Source organism: Semicossyphus pulcher, unplaced genomic scaffold, assembly GCF_022749685.1.
Source record: "Semicossyphus pulcher isolate SPU_LCO1_2020_fin unplaced genomic scaffold, fSemPul1.0.p SCAF_15, whole genome shotgun sequence".
In the NCBI taxonomy this organism is placed as follows: domain Eukaryota; kingdom Metazoa; phylum Chordata; class Actinopteri; order Labriformes; family Labridae; genus Semicossyphus; species Semicossyphus pulcher.
Genome location: NW_027211659.1, coordinates 6,035,264 through 6,055,510, shown reverse-complemented (window position 1 = coordinate 6,055,510; position 20,247 = coordinate 6,035,264). Strand labels below are relative to the sequence as shown.

At 42.1% G+C, this 20,247-nt stretch overlaps 1 protein-coding gene across 2 annotated transcripts; it reads right to left on the bottom strand.

Annotated features, from left to right (window-relative positions):
• Window positions 1-5,227: 5,227 nt before the first annotated feature.
• shox (shox homeobox) lies at window positions 5,228-13,859 on the bottom strand. 2 transcript variants are annotated; one of them, XM_069663770.1, is made up of 6 exons: window positions 13,441-13,859; window positions 11,590-11,798; window positions 8,073-8,130; window positions 7,790-7,899; window positions 5,773-5,985; window positions 5,228-5,408 (listed from the first exon to the last, which is right to left on the bottom strand). In XM_069663770.1, the coding sequence occupies exons 1-6, from the start codon at window positions 13,679-13,681 to the stop codon at window positions 5,319-5,321; spliced, it is 921 nt and encodes a 306-aa protein (XP_069519871.1). In that variant the 5' UTR covers window positions 13,682-13,859; the 3' UTR covers window positions 5,228-5,318. The 2 variants fall into 2 exon arrangements, with proteins under 2 accessions (XP_069519871.1, XP_069519873.1); XM_069663772.1 differs by having other exon boundaries at window positions 7,790-7,878.
• Between the last annotated feature and the right edge of the window lie 6,388 nt (window positions 13,860-20,247).

The window sequence follows — 20,247 nt, the reverse complement described above, 5'->3', positions numbered from 1 at the left end:
ATAGAAAGACATCATAGCCATAAAATCAAACCTGATTTTTAATTTTGAAGAAATCAGGAAGATTTAAAAACGTAAAGCTAAAACTTCTCAGTCTTAAACCAACAATGTTTCACTTTTTAGGGAATCAGGAAGATTGGAAAGTTTAAGCTAAAGAGTAAAAATTTAGTTTTGACGAATCAGAAAGATGAAAAATCTTATAAGCTACTCCGCTAATCTGCCATAAAGCAGACATGATTTTAGAAGTCCTGAAACTGAACATAATACACATTTTAGAGAATCAGGAAGATCATAAAAACCTGAAGCTAATCAGTTCTTAAACAGACATGACTTTAAAACTTAAAGCTCAAACTAATGAGTCATAAAAACACAACAAATTCAAATTTAAGAGAATCAAGAAGATTGAAAGCTCAATCATTTAATCAGTCCTAAAACCAGACATGCTTTAAATCCTGACCTGTTATTGTGCCTGTCTGTGTAATTTACTCTGTTTTGTTTTGCCTTTAATCTGGACTTTGAGTCTGTAATAAAGTTTGAACAGAAAAACATCAACCATGGCCGCCCGTTAAATACCTGTAATGTATTATTGTGTGTTTGTTCCTGGCGGCCAACACAAACAGCGTTATGTGCCTGAACATGTTGACAAAGCAGCCACGGCTCATTGCTGCGTGATGGATGGCCGTGTGTGCCATGCTAATTATTAGTACACATAAAAGGATGCTGTTATTTGCAGAGCGGGCCCAGCAGGTCCCAGCCGGAGGGGTCAGCGGGTAAATACCGAGCCATCAGTCTGCGAACATATCACTCAATCTTGATGTATGAGCACAGAGGTACAAATTAAACGCGCGGCGACCTTCTGAAGGGGGGGTACCGCGCTCAACAGGACGCCATTTGGGCTAATTCCTGCACGGGGTTCAGACAATAGGCCACTATACCACATGGTGTAATTACTTTGTGTACACACATCTGGAGCTACGCTCCCAGAGGAGGCTCGTACACTTGAAGACGAGAGAGAGGCCAACTTTTTTAGGTGCAAAAGTGGAGAGAGCATGCAAGTGTCTTTCTGTGTGTGGAAAACCTTCTTTATTTATGTTTAACTGGTTATGATACAGATGTATTGCCTCGGTATGACCAACAAAAGCAGCCAATAGTCTTCCTGATGGTCTTATAAATATCTATATAGATGTTTTTAATGCTTCTAACAGCTGCCACAGGGTCAGGTCGGAGCAAGCGACTAACAGCACGCTGCCCAAACACAGGACAGGATCAACAAAGAGATGAGCTGTACCGCTGCGTTCATCGTGATCGCCACAATCTACACAAACTGAAAGTTCCCAAAGCTTTAAGCTGAATTTTTACGTTCTTAAGTATTTATTTTTCTTGCAACTTTTTACTTTCACCACAAATCTCTGCTCTCTCTACGTCTTACATTTTGAAACACAAAGCAATAATCTATTATTCCACGCAAAAGCATTCGAGGGAAAACAGTGCGTGCAACAGCAAGACCGGTTTCCACTTGAATGGATGGTACAACAACACGTTGAAAATACAGTCACTTTTGGGCACCGGCGGCTAAATCGCGCGTCCCGTATACAGAGGCGACAGTCCTCGAAGCGACGCCCCGGGTACAACCCCCTGCTCTCTCTTCCCCTGTTTCCAACATCATCCAACATTCTCTCTATCAATAAAAGAATAAAAGGCCCCAAAAAAAGAAATTATTGTCACTTGGCGTTGCTGTCATTGAATATCACGCACAGCAGATGTAACATGACCAAAAGGACGTCAAAGATGTAACAAGACAAGAATGAGAAACCACCCAGTGTGAAGCCAACATTGTTTAAAACGCCAGTGCAGAGTCATCCAGCTGACTCTGCACATTTGAGCGACATAAACGTTCAATAATTTCAGCATTTTGTTTTTTATTGTATTTGAAGGTAGAATTATTTCAGGTGGGGTGCAGGCTTAGCTCAGTGGGTAGAGCAGGCGCTCAGAGGCTACAGGACGCAGGTCTGACTCCTGCCCTCGGCCCTACGTCATCACTCTACTCGCTTCTCCCGTTGTTTCCTGTCTCTCTTCAGCTGTCCTATAAATAAAGGCAAAAGCCCCAAAAATTATCCATGAAAAATCTTTAAAAAAAAGAATAATTTTGGGTTTAATACTTTTTTAATATAGCGCGAGGTTCAGTTAGCTTAGCACAGAAACAGACCGTAGAAATATCCACTTTTGACTTTATGTTTCACTGCCAACCAGATCATATTTCACCATAAACTGTTGGCATATTAACAGACAGAAAGAGTGTTCCTTGTTTTTGTCATAATTACATAATCACGCACGACAGATGCAGCATGACGAAAATGACCTAGAAGACGTATCGAGGCTGGCATGAGAGCGAAACTGGAGAACTCGGAGCGGCTTGGGTGAAAGTGAGCCAGCCTGGACGTCCGAGCAGATTTTTACATCCAAGCAAAGTAAATTTTTTATTACTAGTTTGTTTAAATTGAAGTTAGAATGATTTAAGTTTAATTATCTGCCTTATATGACATGATGTGCCGTTAGCTTTGCGCAGAAACATCCAGCAGAAACGTCCTTCAGAGGGAAACTTTCTACTCTTTTACCGCAGTGTGAAGTTGAATCAGTGCGTCTACTTTTATTTGAGTCTTCTTTACACAGTTACACGTACTTAAATAAAGAATGTGTGTACTTTTGCCACCTCTGTGTGTGTGTGTGTGTGTGTGTGGCGGTGGAGGAAGGTTGACTCTAAATGCAGATGAACACGCGCTAACTCCTGACCTCCTCATGTCGTCTCCTCAAAGTTAATCATGGCGGTGGAAACAAGGAGAAAAGATCCTCTGTGAACGCAGAGCTCAAAGAAGATTACATGTCATAAATACAGAATCCCTCAAATCTCCGCTATTTTCCCTCCACACTTACAGGCCTCCCACTCCGGTTTCAGCCATCTTGCTTCTATTTGACGACGCTACACGGCCCCACTTTCCATACCAATGCTCTCTGTGTCACTTTGACGAACACAGGCAGAGATATGCAGCGTGTAAGGGGGGTGGGGGGCGCCGGGGTTCTGGTTGCATCTGGATTTTATAGCAGCTCAATTTTCCGTGCTGGTGTGCGGCTGAGATTGGATGTGATGAGCACGGGGGTTCGCTAGCGTGGAGGCTACGCGAATGTCAGCGAAAGACTGATATTGATATTGATCCACAGGTTGAGGCGGTTTGTGAGAATCAGACGCGGTATGAGACGGCATGACGCTACACCACGAAGCTGTTATCTTATAAATATGCTTATTTCTGTCTTTCGTCTGCTCGTGTGTAAAGTAAGACGCTTCCAAAGAAGTGTTTCTTCGCAGTGCATGACACTCAGCTCTCTCCTGCAGCTACACAAGCTGGAAAAGTAGTTTAAAACTCGAGTACAAATATTTATAACTTTATTGATAGTTTACTTGTACAAGATGTACATTCATATTTTGTGAATCAAAAAGGGGGAAAAACAAACCGTACGATGATTCATGTTTAGGCATGCTTGCATATGAAATGAGAGTCATTTTAATGGGTACAACAAATTCCATGGAGTATTGTTCAATCCAACCATCCCTGAAATGTTTGTAAACTCGGACACGCTACATTTTTTTTTTTTTTAACTTTAGGCAAACGATGCACTACAGCCACACCTCCTAATTCAAATTTAACACTTAAAAAAAAAAACATACAAAAATAAATGCAAAGCCATGTAAAAATGTACACTTGTAGTTCAACTATTTCATCTTTCATAGACTTTCAGACAAAATAATAAATAAAACACCAATATGTTTAATTTAAAATGGAGACACAGATAAACGAGTCGAAGCGGAGGTCTGTGAACAGAGAGGATGCTTTTTTTGGAGACTGTTAGAGGTACATTGATCTGAAGCAGATCGACATGTGTAGCGCAGCTCTGACAGCAGTGTTAAAAAGCTTTTCAAAACAATCCTTGAATTCCATGTTTGGTTTAGGCGGGAACAATTTGTAAAGTACAGAAATATTTGGAAATTAAGCATGAAAAGTCATGTAGAACATGCAGAATCAAGCTATCGTAACGACTGCTCGGTTTGGATTTGCAACGCTGATTTTATTTTGAAAATCTTCCAAAATGATCCAAAAGTAAAATGCATTTCTCTGAGGGGGATTGACTGTTTAAAACCCAACTTTAAATCCTGCAGCTCCTAAACGTGTGCTCATGTTTTCCTCTACAAATGAACCTGATGTGCACGAACCGCTCGAGTACACCGGAGGTTATTTGAAATATGGCACCTTGTAACAATGAGTGACTTTCCTCCAACTCAATGAAATAAACACTGCTGTAGAAAAACCGTGTTTGGCAAAGAAATTCAACACTCTCAACAGTGCATGAAAAAAACAACAGAAAAAAATCATCGGGTCTCTTTATCGTTGAGGATTAACTGCTAGCTGTTTTTTACTTTTTTTGCTATTTACAGTATTGCACTTAAACTGCACACCATTGCATTTCAGTTTGACTGATGCTTTCTTCATATTTTCAGAATTACAAAAAAAGAAAAGAGGAAAAAAAACGCTTTTATACCCTTTATCCAAGATAATGTCCTTTTTGCGGATCACATGACAATATCAAATCCCCCCTCTAACCCCCCCTTTATTTAATTAGTAAAGTAGTATCTGCTTGTAGTGCCATTTGTAAAACACCCACATACAAGACCTGAAGTGCAAAGGCTATCTTCACTTCTTTACCCGGGATACAACACAAGAAAGAGAGAGAAATAAAGACAGAAAGAGAGAGAGAGTAAGAGAGAAAGAGAGGAGAACGTCTCTCCGCTCTGCAGCAAAAGAACAAGAAAGTTGTTGCTTTTGTTTTAGTCCAGAAGAAGAAGGGGATCGAACCGTGATGGAGAGCGTTCGCTCTGCAGGGGGGAGGGGGTCGTGGGCATGTAGAATGGCAGTGTTAAAAACATGTCAGGTGTGGTCCTCCTTTAGAGCTCATGCACTCGGCAGCAGCAGGGAACACAGTGGTTGGAGACAAATATGGCCTTTTTTTAATGTTTTTTCTTTGTTTTTGTAGTGAGAGTGGTGGGTGGGTGGGGGGGGCAGAGGGAGAGGAAGGAGGGTGTAAAGGTGAGAGCAGTTCCAATGTCTCGGCGAGTTGCTGTTTGAGTCCACAAAATTGCTCAACCCTCTGCACTGTCAACACGGCAGCGAGCGTCAGCGAGGGAGTCTCTGCTTTTTGGCCCTGCTGCTGCTGCCTGCCACTTTGCTTTGTTCTAACGTCCTCTGCTCTGTCGGGGGCCCCGGACCCGGCCCTCAGACAGACATCCACATGTGTTTGTACGGTCCTTGGGATGTGATCTGTGCCTGGAGTGGACTGAGCCACTGGCCCCGCAGAAGTCCTGCCTGTTGGGGCGAAAAGTAAAAGGTGATTTCATTGGTATTTAATTACCGTTTCTCTACAAGTGGTTTGTTTTGGCAGCTGGTTTTGTGACAATTTTCTCGCTCCCTCCTCCTCCTTCTTTTTCTTATTTTCTTCCTCCCCCTTTCTCCCTGTCTCTCTCACACACTCTCTCTCCCCCCTCTCTCTGTATGTGTTCCTCTCTTTCATTCTCACTTCTCAGTGTTTTTGTTTAGTTTAGTTTTAGCTGTGAGTGTCACGGCCCTTTCACAGGCTCAGTCTTGTGTGAGAGGCGATTATGGGCATCAGGCGAGCGGAGGGGCGGCCCGGTTGGGGTCAGAGTCCCAGAGCCTCGGCGTGTTTTCTTGCCTTGAGTCGCAGGTCGGCGATGCTCGAGTTCTTGCTGTTGCTTTTGGCAGCCGCCGCCACCGCTGCCGCCGCGGAGGCCGAGTCGGCGAGGGAGGCGATTGGTAGTCCGAAGGGAGGGGGCGGGAACATCAGGTAGGGAGCGTGAGCGGCCAGGTGAGGGTGCAGGTGGGGGTGGGAGTGGGCGACGCCGTCCAACTGGAGCTGAGCTTGGACCTGCAGGACGGGAAAACACAGGCAGTCAGGCCATGTGTGTGTGTGTGTGTGTGTGTGTGTGGATTTAGGTTTCACAGTCTGACACCATTAAACTCCCCCTCAAATGTTGCCCCCTCGGAGCTGTTGCTTACACTGTGTTTTCTAAGAAAATAGTTAAGGCTGCACTCTGCGCTTTAGCCCTTTTTTCATGTCAGCTATTCTAAAAGTTAATGAATCATACATCGCTCGCAGACACCACATCCAATTTAATCGTCCAGAATCAAAGTGTTTCTAAGACCCAGAACAGATTTGTTTAATTCAGACTGAGGACTCGCTTATACCCTTGGAAATATGCAAGTCTTGTTATCCTGATTATGTATTCAATTGCATAAATAAACAATTTTGCACTAAAAAGATATTCACATATTTGGAGTTATAAATATTTATCCAGACATATTCCTGAGTCGAGAGGGGGGAAAAGAAGGAACCATAAGGAGCATAGAATATCAGTTTTCACATTCTTGGCAATTATTTTATAAGAAGTAGGTGAAAATTAAGCATCCAGTAACTTCAGAGGGAGAGAGCTGAGCCTGTTGCCATTCCTCATGTGTTTCAAACACCACAGGAAGAAGTGGGGAAAACTCAAGTGCTCCTGCTTTCTTCTCCAACCAAAATAGAACGATTCAAAGTCAGAGCTTTAACTTGACTAAATATTATTTTCTCACTTTGCCTCCTTTCATATCGGCCCTAAAAATACTGAAAATGACTCATGTTGAAGTCGTTGAATAAAAAGGGAAAATTGATTTAAACCGCAGATTTGAAGTTGCTCAGAAGCGGCGCAAAAAATGGCGTCCAAACACGACCAAACAACAAACATTTTCCACGCAGAACAATCGGGTAACAAAATGCAGCTTTGGCTCATGATTCCAAAATGTATTATAGTGCGATTAAATCTAATTAAAATGTAAAAGCACTGATGGAAAACTTCTTGAGACTAGTGACAGAAACTGATCCGTCCCTGACAAAACAGGTGACGTAAATTTGACGTTTTTGTGCATTAGGTTTGGTGTGTCCGGTTTACACACTCCCAGCTCGCATAGTCTTGTCTTTATCAAGTTGTTTTAACACCTCCTGCACCTCACCCAAACAAACCACTGTCCATTCACGTGTCTCCTATGCTGCATTGTGACATCAGTTCACCATCACACCCTCAAACAGTGCTCCTATCTCGGTATGCGGGCCTCGAGCCTCCACCCCTGCCAGCGAAGCTCAACGCCAATATCCATCAGAGCCCACTCCATTCCCCCCGCTTTCATCATCTCTTTTATGTGCTCGCGCCCGCCTGCCGCACTGTTGGCTTAATTAGGCCGCTGCTTTTTCCACGAGGGGTCAGGCAGACAACACAGCGGCCGGGACGCAGAGGCAGATAGCAGCGGATCAGATGTCTGTCCACCTCTCCGACCCTCTCCGACACTCTGCACGCAGCAGGGAGGTGAAAGGTGCAGCGAGGTCTGACTGCTCCCTCCCCCCTCCAACACACACACTCGTTTCACACTGCACAGAGCCTTTGGGTCATGTGTACAATTATAGAAGGCCCACTTTGAGTCCATGCATGCACAGATACACACACACACATGTAGCTACAACTTGAGCATCTTTGACTTGTTTCTATAGATTCTCTCCTCGTTAAAACATGCAGAGTAATCATCTTTTTTCTGCAGCATTTTTAACTTTTTCTCTTTATTTAACTCTGCCTGAGTTTGCGTTCCTCGACTGGATGTTTCTACATTTTTAACGCTTTGCAAAAATATATATATCCTCCTACCTGTTGGAAGGGCATCCTCAGGGCGCCCATGTTGACATAGGGTGCTACTCTGCACGCGTCGAGGTGACTGCCGGAGCCCAGAATAACACCTGGAGAGAAGGGAAAGATGTCTGTCAGACAGCCAGACAGTTGTTGTTATGTGAGATGAGGAGGTCACAGTTTGTTTTTTTCCACATGCAGTTAAAAACGGTGTCAAATTGTAGGACTAAAATAAGTTAAAGAATAAGGAAAATATATATTAATAGAATCATTCAAAGGGTTATAAAAAGAGATATTTGTTTACCTTTGTGCATCTGGTTTTCTTGTTTTCGACATTTTGCTCTTCTGTTCTGAAACCAGACCTGGAATTGAAAAAGAAAAATTTCCATCAGAAAAAACACAAAAATAAAAACGTATTCAATCCTGTCTTTTTTTAATGTTCATATTGGATTTAATTTCAATAAGATCAAAAACTCACAGGCCACTTATTTGTAACTAACAAATAACAGGGTTATATATGACCAAATGCAACCCTTTTAGCTCTTTGTGCAAAAAATAATCATAGATTGTTGTAACAAATAAAACAGAAATGTTCATAGGATATAAATAAAGCTAAAAAAATAAACGTTAATATTTTATGCAGGTAAAAAACACTGAAAATCCTGAAATAGAAACCACAAGGTTTGTAAAAACGTCACTAAGCTTCACTCTAAACAGGAACATTAAACAGTTTTCAGATGATAAAATACAACAAAGTTAGCATTAATTCAGCAGTGAGAAGCTACCAAAAGCTGACAGACCGTGTAGGATAATTGATAATCAGAGTACTTTAAAGATATGTCGCCACTGTATTTATAAAAAGAGAGAGAAACCTTCGATTAGCAGCCTCCAATTTGCTGCGTGTCTTTGAAGCTGCAGGCTGCAGGCTACGTCCTATTGTTAATCATCATCATCAAGCTAATTTGCTCGGTGAATAACATTATCTCCCCTCCCCTTCGACCCCGCAATGATTATCATTTACAGACGAGAAATTAGCGGCTGGTCGCGGACCACAAAGGGCGCACACTGATGATGATAATGATGATGATGAGTCAAGGTGCCGTAAACATGGAGCCATTTTGGAGCTGCGATCAACATTTGTGTCGATGCATTAACAAGTGAGTCGATAGTGTCCATTAGAGGCTGAGACAGGCGGAAAAAGGAGGAGAAATAACAAATATGTTCTTTTTGACAAATACAAAGTAAGTTAGTGTTTTTATTTTCTATAAAAAATAACGATAAAGAGACGTTATAGGAATATTTTCACAATAAAAGTTAAGGTCTAATTTCAAAATTAGACGTAACGATACATTCAAAATAAAATGAGACGTTTAGAAATGTTTTCACAATAAAATGAGACGTTGTCAGAATATTTCACAAAGAAAAATGATACATAATAGGAATATTTTTTTACAATAAAAGGCGATTTTGAGGAATATTTTCACAATAAAATGAGACGTTAAGATACATTTCAAAATAAAATGAGACGTTAAGAAATATTGTCACAATAAAATGAGATGATATGACAATATTGAACAAAAAATTGAGACGTTGAATATTTTTCTCAGTAAAATGAAACGTTGGGGAGTATTTTCAAAATAAAACAGACGATGTGGGAACATTTTCACAATAAAATGACATCAATTGAAAAAAAATCGCTATTTGCTGTTTTACTTTTTGCAATTAAATTACATTACTATGATTATTGTTGTTATTATTATTAATACTATAATAAAGGCTCTTATTATTATTTAATAAAGGGACACACTGTGAGTTGCCATGAGTGTATAGGAGGTGTGTTACCAGCTGTACAGCTGTAAATGATGGTAGAAAAGGTGTTTATGAAAATCCCAGGTGATTTTGCATAGACACACAGTAGTAATCCCTCAGATAAATCAAGGCTAATATTAGACGGGCCCGAGATCAATTCCAATTACGCGCCAGTATGTTAAGCAAAGTGAACTACACTGGTTCAGACAGTTATTTCTTCATTAAGGGCCACTCAATGATGCGCTTCACAAATACCCTAATCTCATTTCCTTTTTGATTTTTTAATAGAGACAGTGAATAATGACATTTAATTTAGCAGCGCGCCAGAAACCCAAAGATATTAGTCGTAACTGAATTACTGCCTGCTCCTCACCAAGCTCTCATAACTTTCAATTAGATTCATTGACAGCTGCTCGGAGCGCGTGCAGGGTTTCTCAGCCTGCGAGAGCCCTGCTGCGATGCACTGCCACTGAATGCGCAGGAAAACAGGAAAACACGAGATAAAGTAGTGCCTTTAACGGAGCTTTATATGTCAGGGAGAGAACATAAACGAGTTCTGCGTCGTTTTGATCACAGAAAACTCACACATTCAGCCTCTTGTCTTCATCAAAATATTTTAATTCCCACGCTGTAATCTTTATTAGTGATAGTTGCAACATTATCCCGTTATTGTGACAGTGCTCAGCTCCAAAGAGGAGTCTCCATGATGGGTCTTATTCATCCGATTAGATCGCTGAACAGCAGCAGAGTTTGGGCCACAATCGAGTTATTTCTAATCTGTTTTTATGGGGACACTACATCAAGCCAATGGCAGATATTACAAAGAAAATGAGGAGGGATCCGAGTTGACATAAGAGCGCGTCCCCTGAAGCAGCCATTCAGGCTCTTCATTCATTTTAATCATTGCTGGGGATTCGCGTTTTTTTTCTCTCCCCCCCCCTGAAGGCTGCTGGGATCGGAGGAGTGTTGGCTGTGCAGGCCTGCAGCTGCAAGTTCACGAGGCTGTTACGTCCCGCGTGATTTGCAGCAGTTTACACTTGTTTGATGTCACTGACTGACTCCCTGACACTACAGAAATATATAGTTTTTAAAAAATATTGATGTTATTTTGACTACTTGTAAATGACGCCACAGAACGCACAGGAACATCTGGTTAAATATACATTTATTCTAATCTGCAAGCCTACAAATCTCTACAGATACACCTGATTAATCCTACAGATTATGTCAACAGAGTTATTATTTTTTTGCCACAGTAAAGCTGAAGCTTCCTACATGAATATTAAAACACCACAAGGAGTGAAAAATTGCAATAAATCCACTATTGACTGCCACAGACACTTTACGAATCCCCACAGGAATATTACAAGAATATATCAGACATCATTTATCTCTCAGGCCTGTGGGGTCATCCTGCAGCCTGCACACTAATGAGCTCTTGACATTTTCTGTTTTTTTTAAGTTGTATTTTTTTGCAGGACACAAAGACAGAATTATATCTTAAGTTAGACCAAAGAAAAACATCTGATTTAAAAATAACATGCTGCATATGCCGTATTAAAAACATCTAATTATGCACACTACATTCAAACTAAACACTATTTTTTATGGTGTTAATAAGAAAATAATTTTATGACACATCCATACATATTTTGTCACGTGGCACCACTGTTTGGTTTAATTATGGTGCTTAAATCTAGGCCTTAATAGATCAACAAAACTCCCACATTGCGCGTAAATGCCACAAACTATCACACACACACACACCTGCTATAACAGTAACAGGATATATAATGTGCTTAAAAAGATAATTTCACGTAAAGACACCACACGAGGACACACCGTGAACTCTGCAGAGACACACTACCAGACCCTGCGAGGAGTGCAAGGAGGAAAAAATCTCGCTTCTTGTTTGTGGCTCACACAACAGCAGCCGCCGCGTGACTGTGCCATTTTGAGTCAGCGGAGTGAAAGAGAGAGAAAAGAAACGATGGAGGTATATAGTTCCTCACCTGCACCCTGGCCTCGGACAGCCCCAGCCGCTGGCTCAGCTCCTCTCGCATGAACGCGTCCGGGTAGTGCGTCTCGTCGAACAGCCGCTCCAGCTCGTTCAGCTGCTCCAACGTGAAGTTCGTGCGACTCCTCCGCTGCTTCAGTTTGCCCTGCGCGTCCTCGTCCTCTGACTTCACGTCCTCCTTCTTCTCCTTACACTCGTATATCCCTGTTACACGGCGAACACAGGATATGTTAACTTCTTGGAGGAGATGCATAAACATTCATGCATTACTGGAACCCCCCCATATCCCACACTGGGCCCTTTTTAGGGGCCTAAAGCCTTTCAATTTATCTGCACATACACATTAAACAGCCGATTTCTTCAAGAGAGAGAGAGAGGGGAGAGAGAGGCCTGTGGCTGCATTTCCAGCCTCCATAAGTCTTAATGTAACGTCAGTGCCGCTATAGAATGAAATCAGTCAACGCATGGCATGTAAGCCTAATAAGGTTATAGGCGATTTAAAGAGCAGAGAATTAAGCCCCGGATAAACGGCAGAGATTTAGGTCTAATTACTCGCTTCTGTAAAACTAACAGTGGGGTTTTTTTCCAGGCTATAAATTTAAAAAAGTTTTAAAAAAACATTTTAATCCAGAAAGCTTTGTAATTTATTTTCATTAAAAAAAATGTCTGTAAATGTCTTCAAACAGTCGCTACGCACTGTCACAACACGGCAGGTTATTCACTGTGCTTTTATATCTCTATAATGCACCATGAGGTGTGTGTTATTATCGGTAACACGCTAATAACTGCTGCAGGGACACAGCTGGCCTGTTTGGCCACATTTTAGTGTTTGTAGTTTGCTACCATGAATTAGTGTTTTTCCTTAACGTAGAGCCATTTATTATTGTAATTAAATATTATACAACACAATGTGTGCTTATCAAATTAACGACCAAACACACAGAACCGGACTTCCTTTATTTGCTTGCATTATTAAAAATATAAAAGGCAGAATATTTCTGCTCTTTTCTTGCTCCTGCTGCAGGATAAATATAGAAACACGTTAAAATGACTCACTAAACGTCTACTATCTGTCTGCTGTGTGAACAGAGGCCTGTCCTGCTGTTTGACTGCACTTTTTAAAGGTAATGAAATAAAGGCTTTCATGCTTTTATTAACCGTGTGTTTAATGGCTGTTCTTTTAATTTACAGGGAATTTAACAGCACAAATAAACCAAGAGGAGCATAACGCAGGTGGGTGACAACTACACAGACTATCGACTTTACAGGAGGCACCACAACACAATTATATTGCAGTTAAACTTTTAAATAATGCCAAATATGCTTTGAAATATCCCCCAAAATTTACATAACACTGTAACAGATGAATCAAAATAAGTGCACCAGGGAAGATTGCGTAAAACCTGATAGTACATCCTCGAACATTATTACAGTTGCCAGATATTTTCGCGTTGGCACAACATGTTAAATCTTCCTTAAAATAAGGCTGAATTCCGTTTAGATAACATGTAAGTCTTTTATTTAAATTATAAGAATTGTCACGGTGATTTTTCGTTCGGCAGAGGACTACATGCCTGAAAACAAAGATCAAATAGTTAAAGCGACGACCAGAGGAAGGGCCCGCCTCCTGCCCTCTCAAATAAAACATTTTTACAACAGAGTAATGATTAAACTTTATAAATCAGCTCAAACTTTGCGCGTGACGTTTTAAAAACTGATTTTACAGCGTGGATTTGTGGTTTGTAAAAACGCAAACCATCGCTCGCGATACAAAAGAACTGAACTTGAGACATTTCCCGAAACAACGCCGAGCATTTCCTCAAATTTAAACTAAAAACAGCCTTACCCTCTGTCGACCTGGAAACATTAAAGTCCTTCAGTTTCTCCTTTTCCAGCTCGACGTGGTCCTTGAACAGATGCACCGGGCAGCCCTCCGTTATGTCCTGCAGGTTCGTCTCGGGGCTGCCCAGCTCGCGCGCCCTCGTCAAGCCGCTCTCCAAAACTTCCCTGTACGTGATACTCTCTTTGCTGCTCTCCTTGGTTTTCTGATCGAACGATTTCGACACGAATGCCGTAAGTTCTTCCATGGTTCGGGAGGCTGTGTGCGCTCAGTAGTGGTCCTGGTGTGTGAAATCCACCGTGAAGTCTCAGTATAGAAAACCTCACCGTCTCTATAAGGTACCAGCTCTGCACGCGGATATATGCGCTCGTTTTTGGAGGCTGGCAGCAGCAGCGATAGACAGGAGAGGGGTGGAGAGGAGGTGAGATCACTCCTGCTGTTGTGACTGTGTATTTGAGAGCACACTATTTATACACGGCCACCTCAAACCCAGCCCCCCCAACTCCCCCCCCCCTCTCTTCCCTCCGATCTCTGTGTCTTGAGCAATTACAGGCCGCCTCGACTTTGCAGAATTCAACTTTCAGCAGCTTTTTTTTTTTTCCTCTTCTTCTTCTTCTGCTACAAATCAATGCTGGAGCTGATGGAGGCGGTTAATTGAATTACGGGGTCATTAAAATGCCCGCGGTGGCTCTCTCCTGCGCGGAGGAGGCTGCTGTATGTGGCTGTTATGGCTAATTAAATCGGCGAAAATTTAATTAACGCGATTATAGGAGATACAAATGCTGGGTTTGTGGAATTGACCCTTGAATTTTTTTTAGTGTTTTTGGATTCGACAAATATGTTAGAAAGCTAATCTGCGCTCAATAAGCCATCTCTAACCTCTGGTGTATCAGCTGATTGGACTTTTCTCTAATGTGGAGTTAGTGCAGAGGCGTGGAGAGGTCCAGTATAGCCAAATCACAATTAAAAAGTGGTGATTTTATCAAAGAAATGTGGATTTTCTCAAACATAAATATTTTTGAAAGATAAAACTGGAATTTATTTACGTTTAATTACTAGAAGTGAAATTTTATTTGGCCCCAATCTTTAGTTTTTCATGATTTTTGTGCAGAAACATTTTTAATTTATATCTTTTTAATGATATTTTCAGGCATCGCTGCCTCCTGCAAATATGCATGCTCACAAAAATCTAAATGCAAACCGGAAATTAAGGGGGGGCTCAATCCTTTGTTTGCCATTATTTTTTATGCTGATAAAATTTAACTTCTTGCTTTCTGTAACTTATTTTCAGATCTCCCTGCCTCTTAAAACATGTATATTTACCTAAATCAAAATGCCAACCGGAAATAATAAGGTAGATATGGCAACATTTAAAAGCCACAAATACATAATCTGGGGGTTAATAGTGATGAACATTTGGCTGTAATAAATTCGGCTCCCCTCTGAGCATTCTCTTGTGCTCCTCTGTGGCTTCCGGTTACAAATATGGGCAACAAATCAATAGATATCAGCAGTGAAAAAATGTTCCCTCTATTTACAGGCTTTTCATGGGAATAAGTGAGCCCGTAATGGCTCCACGTTATCTCAGTCGTTCATCAGTCCAGCACACAAACACAAAAGGCCGCGAGAGGAGCCTGATCCCCTGGGTCTCGCGCCCTGAGCGGCCCGCCGCAGTGAAAGTCTCATATCTCAGCCCTCTAATGACTCGGTTTGATGTCTCTCCATTTATCAGCGCGCGCGCTTCACATCGCTGCGGCTTACGCACAAGTCGAGGTCTCTCCCTTGTGCCATGAACTGCGCCTTTTGTTGTTAATAGACCTAAATCCTCTTTAAGACGCAAAGCTGCGCTCCCTGTCGTGTGCCTCCATATCATCCCACAATAAAACTGGCGTTTACAAAAGGAGCACGTGCGTGTAACGAAATAATCCACCACAGGGGCTTCCTAAAAATAAAATTAGAGGTAAACTTTTACGCACGAAATCTGCACGTGCTCGCTCACTTTGGGATCTAATGATAGCTAATCTTTATTTGGACATTTTAATGCGTTATTTAAAATATAACAGTGTTAAATATGAGAACATGTGCACGTGAAGTAACCACAATCACAACCAGACATCCTCACTAAACTGAGGATATGATTCTATAATAACCAGCACGCTGGATTTATAGTTAAGAAACATTTTTTAAATGTTGTGTTTTGGACGGTTTATCTGTAAGACTGAAGCTCATTTACAATTCTTCAGTGCAACAAAATATTCATCCAGCATAATAAAGGAAAACATATCGCCAGAAGGCCCATAGGCACTGCATGTTTAATATGAACGACGAACAGAGTGGCCAATTAAAATAACACAACGTATTGCACAATGTATCTATTTCTTCCTCTGTCTTTATTTTGATCACATTTTATTTTCTTCACAAGCACCAACGCGAGGGCAGATTTACCTAATTGTATTTTTTGTTTTAATGTTTTATAAATTCACATTGCTTGTAATCTGTCAGACTCGGAGCACGTGGTGTCCAATCAGCAGCAGCCTGCAGGAATATGAGCAGAGATCCAGGAGGGATGCTCTTTACGCAGCGACGCTGCTGTCGCTAACTGTTTAGTGGCCAAAAACTCTTAAAGGGGCCTCAATCACATTTTCACTCGCGAGCTCATTCCGCGCGAGCGCAACACCCCGCCTCTCCTGCTGCACGTGCGCTCCCGCAAAGAAAAAAGAAAACATGTTATTTTTTAATTATTCAGTTGTTTATTTATTATCAGTGTTATTGTTGTTATGAATGTGTCCAAACACAGAACAGACACGTGCACTGATACACTGATTTTAAAGCTATGGGAGAAACTACAATATTATCATTATTTTATATTTTTATCATAATTATTATATTATTATTATATACAGTAATGCAACTCAGCGACAATTATATTAAGGGTTTATTATGATATTTAGTAGTGTGAGGGAATTGTACATTTAATCATTAAACAGTATTTTTTTTAAATAAATAAGACGCCTATTTAATTTTGTTTTGTTCTTTTTACATGTTTTTATCACTGCTGACCCTCAGCTTTGATCCTGCTGCTACACTTTGTCTAAATTATGTTGTAAACTTGCAATATAATTGTGTGTTTTCATTTTTATATCCATCGTAGAACAGTTCCTTCTTACTGTTATTAATAAAAACTATTTTTAAGCACCTTGTAACTAAACCTCCTGGCTTACTAAGAAAAACTAGCTTTTTCAACTTGATTAAATGTTATAAATTTGCACGCGCCAAGTGGAATTAAAAATGGCTGCAGCGTCCTTTACATAGAGTAAAATATCGTCCTCGCCAAGTTGCAGGAGGTGACAAGCTCTCTCTCTTTTACTGTCCATAAACCTCCTCATGCCTCGATCGCCCATTTACTGCTGATTAGGGAGCTGAGGAATTCCTTCTCTACCTGCTCGTGAAGGCTTTGGAACATTATCAAGACATCAGCAGACTTAAATGAGTCTGCGCCGGCTGGAGGAGAGCAGAGAGAGAGAGAGAGAGAGAGAGGGAGAGGGAGAGGGGGGAGGAGAAGAAGAGGGGAGGGAGGGGGAGACAGCGAGGCAGAGAGCAGAAATGCAAATCAGCTAGCAAATTAGGATTGTGTTGCCCTCACTGATCATACATCAGATTTGCACTGTTTTGGGCAGCGTGTTGGATATTAGAGTTGAGCTGTGCGAGGCGCCCCGTGGCCTGCGTGAAGGTCCGACTCCCCCTGGACCTGCTCGATTCCACATTTAGAGACGAAGGGGAAGGGGATACGGGGAGGGTCAGACACACGTCCTCGCTCCAACAAATGCCACAGCACTGTTTCAACCTGTTCCCTCCGCCAGGCTAATCCCTCATGTGTGGAGGGACGGATGAGCCTAAATGCAGAGCTCAACCTCTGGAAGCGTGCCAAGGGTGTTTTTTTTTCTGTTTCCACTTGTAAAAGGATTCAACCACAAAATCAATTAATTACTTAGAAATTAGGGTTTAACTAAGCCAAAGAGGGACGTTTTTAACTAATATCTGCAATGTAGTTAATTTTTCAAGATGCTTTTTGGGGCAGTTTGTGCCTTTATTTGACAGTGAAAGCTGGACAGGAAATGCAGAAGAGAAAGGGCGTTTTAACAACGACCTAGCCTGCAATTTAGCCAAGCTAGCACGACTTTCTGAGACGCCCTGCTGGCTAAGGTGTTCAACCCTGTAAACTCCTCTCTGGGAGGCGACAGACATAACCCCTGCCGCACTGTTGCCCTTTTATATTTACATGTACAACAAATAATGTGGGTAAAAAGAGGGACGGAAAGATAATAAGAGCGTTCCCGTCCTCATCTCTCTGCAACGTCCTTCAGTAAAATCATCAACATGACAGATGTGATTGTCTAAATGTTCAACTCAGACCCCAAAGAGTGAAGTGTGTTATGAAAATGTAGCTTAAAAAGCCGCTGCTGCACCTCTTCTCTTCAAATATAATTTCCATGACCATAAAGCTCCTCTTAGAGAATCGCTTATCTCCAAATATCATCATCTCGCTCTGCAGGGACGAGGGAACAGCGAACAATGCAATATACCTGAATCTGATTCAGCAATGCAGAGACACTCCCGCGCAGAAAGCAGAACAATTGGATTCTTCCCCTGGTAGATAAACTTACCTGCGAGGAGGAGGAGGATTTCACCTGGCAGTCGTGTTAATGACAGTGATTGTGTGTTTGTTTATCAGCCTCCTCTGGCGTGTCTGCGGGCTGCAGGGATCTCGTGGTTGCTACATTGTCTGGTGCCTTCATTTAAAGGTCCTTTTTCCATGGTGCGGCGGTCCACTGAGACTACAGGCTGCTCCGCGTTCAAACGCCTCGTCTGCTGTCTAAATGAGGCTTTCGGGGCAAAAAAAGGAAAAAAAAATTCAACATGAAAATACCACAATGTGCAGAAGATTAGCTCGCACTCGACTGGGATGTTTTGGGAATATGTTGGTTCTCCTTTTTGGATTGTTATTTCTCCCTAACTGCTATCTACCCACAGGGCACCGGGGCCTCTTGTGGAGGGGAAAAAAAAGGCATGAAATTGATATTATATCCTTAAATGCGCCGCAGATTTGCAGGGAAAACACAGTAATCCACTGACAATGCTTGAAAACCAAACACAAACTCCTTCCCTTCCTTAACAAGCTACAGTTTGCACTTCAGGTTCAATCTACTCGCTAATTACTCGCGTCTCCTTTGAGTTTTTTCCTCAAGTTCCTCATAAGGATACTTTTGTTCTGATGGTCAAACACTCGGGGGAAATGCAACAATTTACACAAATCAATAGTGTTCAAATAATTCATGACTGATCACATGGTGTTTTAGCTCCTTATTTGCAGGAGAAACCCATGTTTTGTTTGGCTCCCAGAGGGCAACATGAAAGACCCGGGGGGGGGAGGCGGACGGACGGGCAGGCGGGGGAGAGGGAGGCAGGGGGAGAATTGGGAATGGCACTGAAGAGAGTGCATGAGGATAATGGGAGGACATTGATCATTTGGTGCACAAGAAGACAACTCAAACCTTCGAGTCGGGGGCTAACAAGATGTATCATTTATACATTATTTAGACGCGTCTGGGCTCGTTCGCGTACATTTCGTTACATCAGGTTTGCATCAGCATCTTTGGAGCGCGGTGACACGGAGGAAAACGCCTCTTATGCAGGCTAATTCTTATTGTTCAGAAGGAGACATATTACACAAAACAACAAGCAGCTTAGCAGCCAGTTTATTTGAATCAACCACAATGCATTGTGGGAGCGAATAAATCCTAATTTGGGCAGCGTTAGTCAGTCACAGCTTGTAATAGAAATTAATTTTGTAAATGTGGAGATGGATCAAGTTCCCTCTTGGCAGGGGGAACCATCCCACAGACATGTTAACAACGTCTTCAGAGACCAATGAGGCCCATTTACAATAAGTGTCTGTTTTAAGTCGCTTGCTTTGTGTGAGCGTGTGTGTGTGTGCGCGAGTCTCACCACAGCGGGCTATAAGGGGTCCCTCTGGTGTCAGCCGGAGAACGACCATTTGAGGCAGACAGGCTTTTATGGAGCGATGCTACACTTTCTCAATCACACAATTAGAGTCTAGAGAGAAAGAGAGGGAGAGAGGGAAAGGGAGAGAGGGATAGCTTCTTTTACAGAGAGTGATTTATGTTGTGGTGTTGAGAAAAGAGGAGTCCTTGATAGATGACTTCATTAGATTTAATTAACGGATCCGAAGGCCCGACGCAGACAGAGGAGACGGAGGAGAGACAGAAGGGGAGAGAGTGGATTTGAGGAGGGATTGAGGGATGAAAAAAAGGTGAAGAAAACACACAGAAGAGGTCTTCCCAAGAAAACAGAGAGGTAGAGCGCAGGGAGAGAGGGCGAATGGAGAACAGATGCCAGAGATTAGGATGAGAATGGCGACGCATGAGGAAGAGGAGGCTTGTTTTTATGTGTTGAGAGGTTAGAGTGCGATCAGACGGGGCTGACGTCTGAGGAAAGCCAAATGTTCCAGATAAACCGATTGTGGCCCGCTCAGGAGTGTGAACATCACACCACAAAAAAAAACACACTTGTGACACAACAACACACCCGCATGTATGTAAGGCTGATCGGCATGTGCCGCAGGCTGTGTCTGTTGGCTGAAGGCTGCCTTTGATGGGCCAAATCACTGCCTCTCTCCGATCAGACGTGTCTGTCATGTCATCCCTTTGAATCTCTCATCTCTCCTCCAGAAGAGACAGAGGCCAGAAGAGCAGTGACGACAGTTAGACTCCACTTTTTAAAGACCTGAAACCT

Coding starts and splice junctions, on each gene's coding strand:
- shox (XM_069663770.1), bottom strand. CDS start 13,681: ATGGAAGAACTTACGGCATTCGTGTCGAAATCGTTCGATCAGAAAACC. Junction 8,131..11,589: donor TGTCCGAGGCCAGGGTGCAG/GTGAGGAACTAT, acceptor TTTCAATTCCAG/GTCTGGTTTCAGAACAGAAG. Junction 5,986..7,789: donor TGAGGATGCCCTTCCAACAG/GTAGGAGGATAT, acceptor CCCGTCCTGCAG/GTCCAAGCTCAGCTCCAGTT.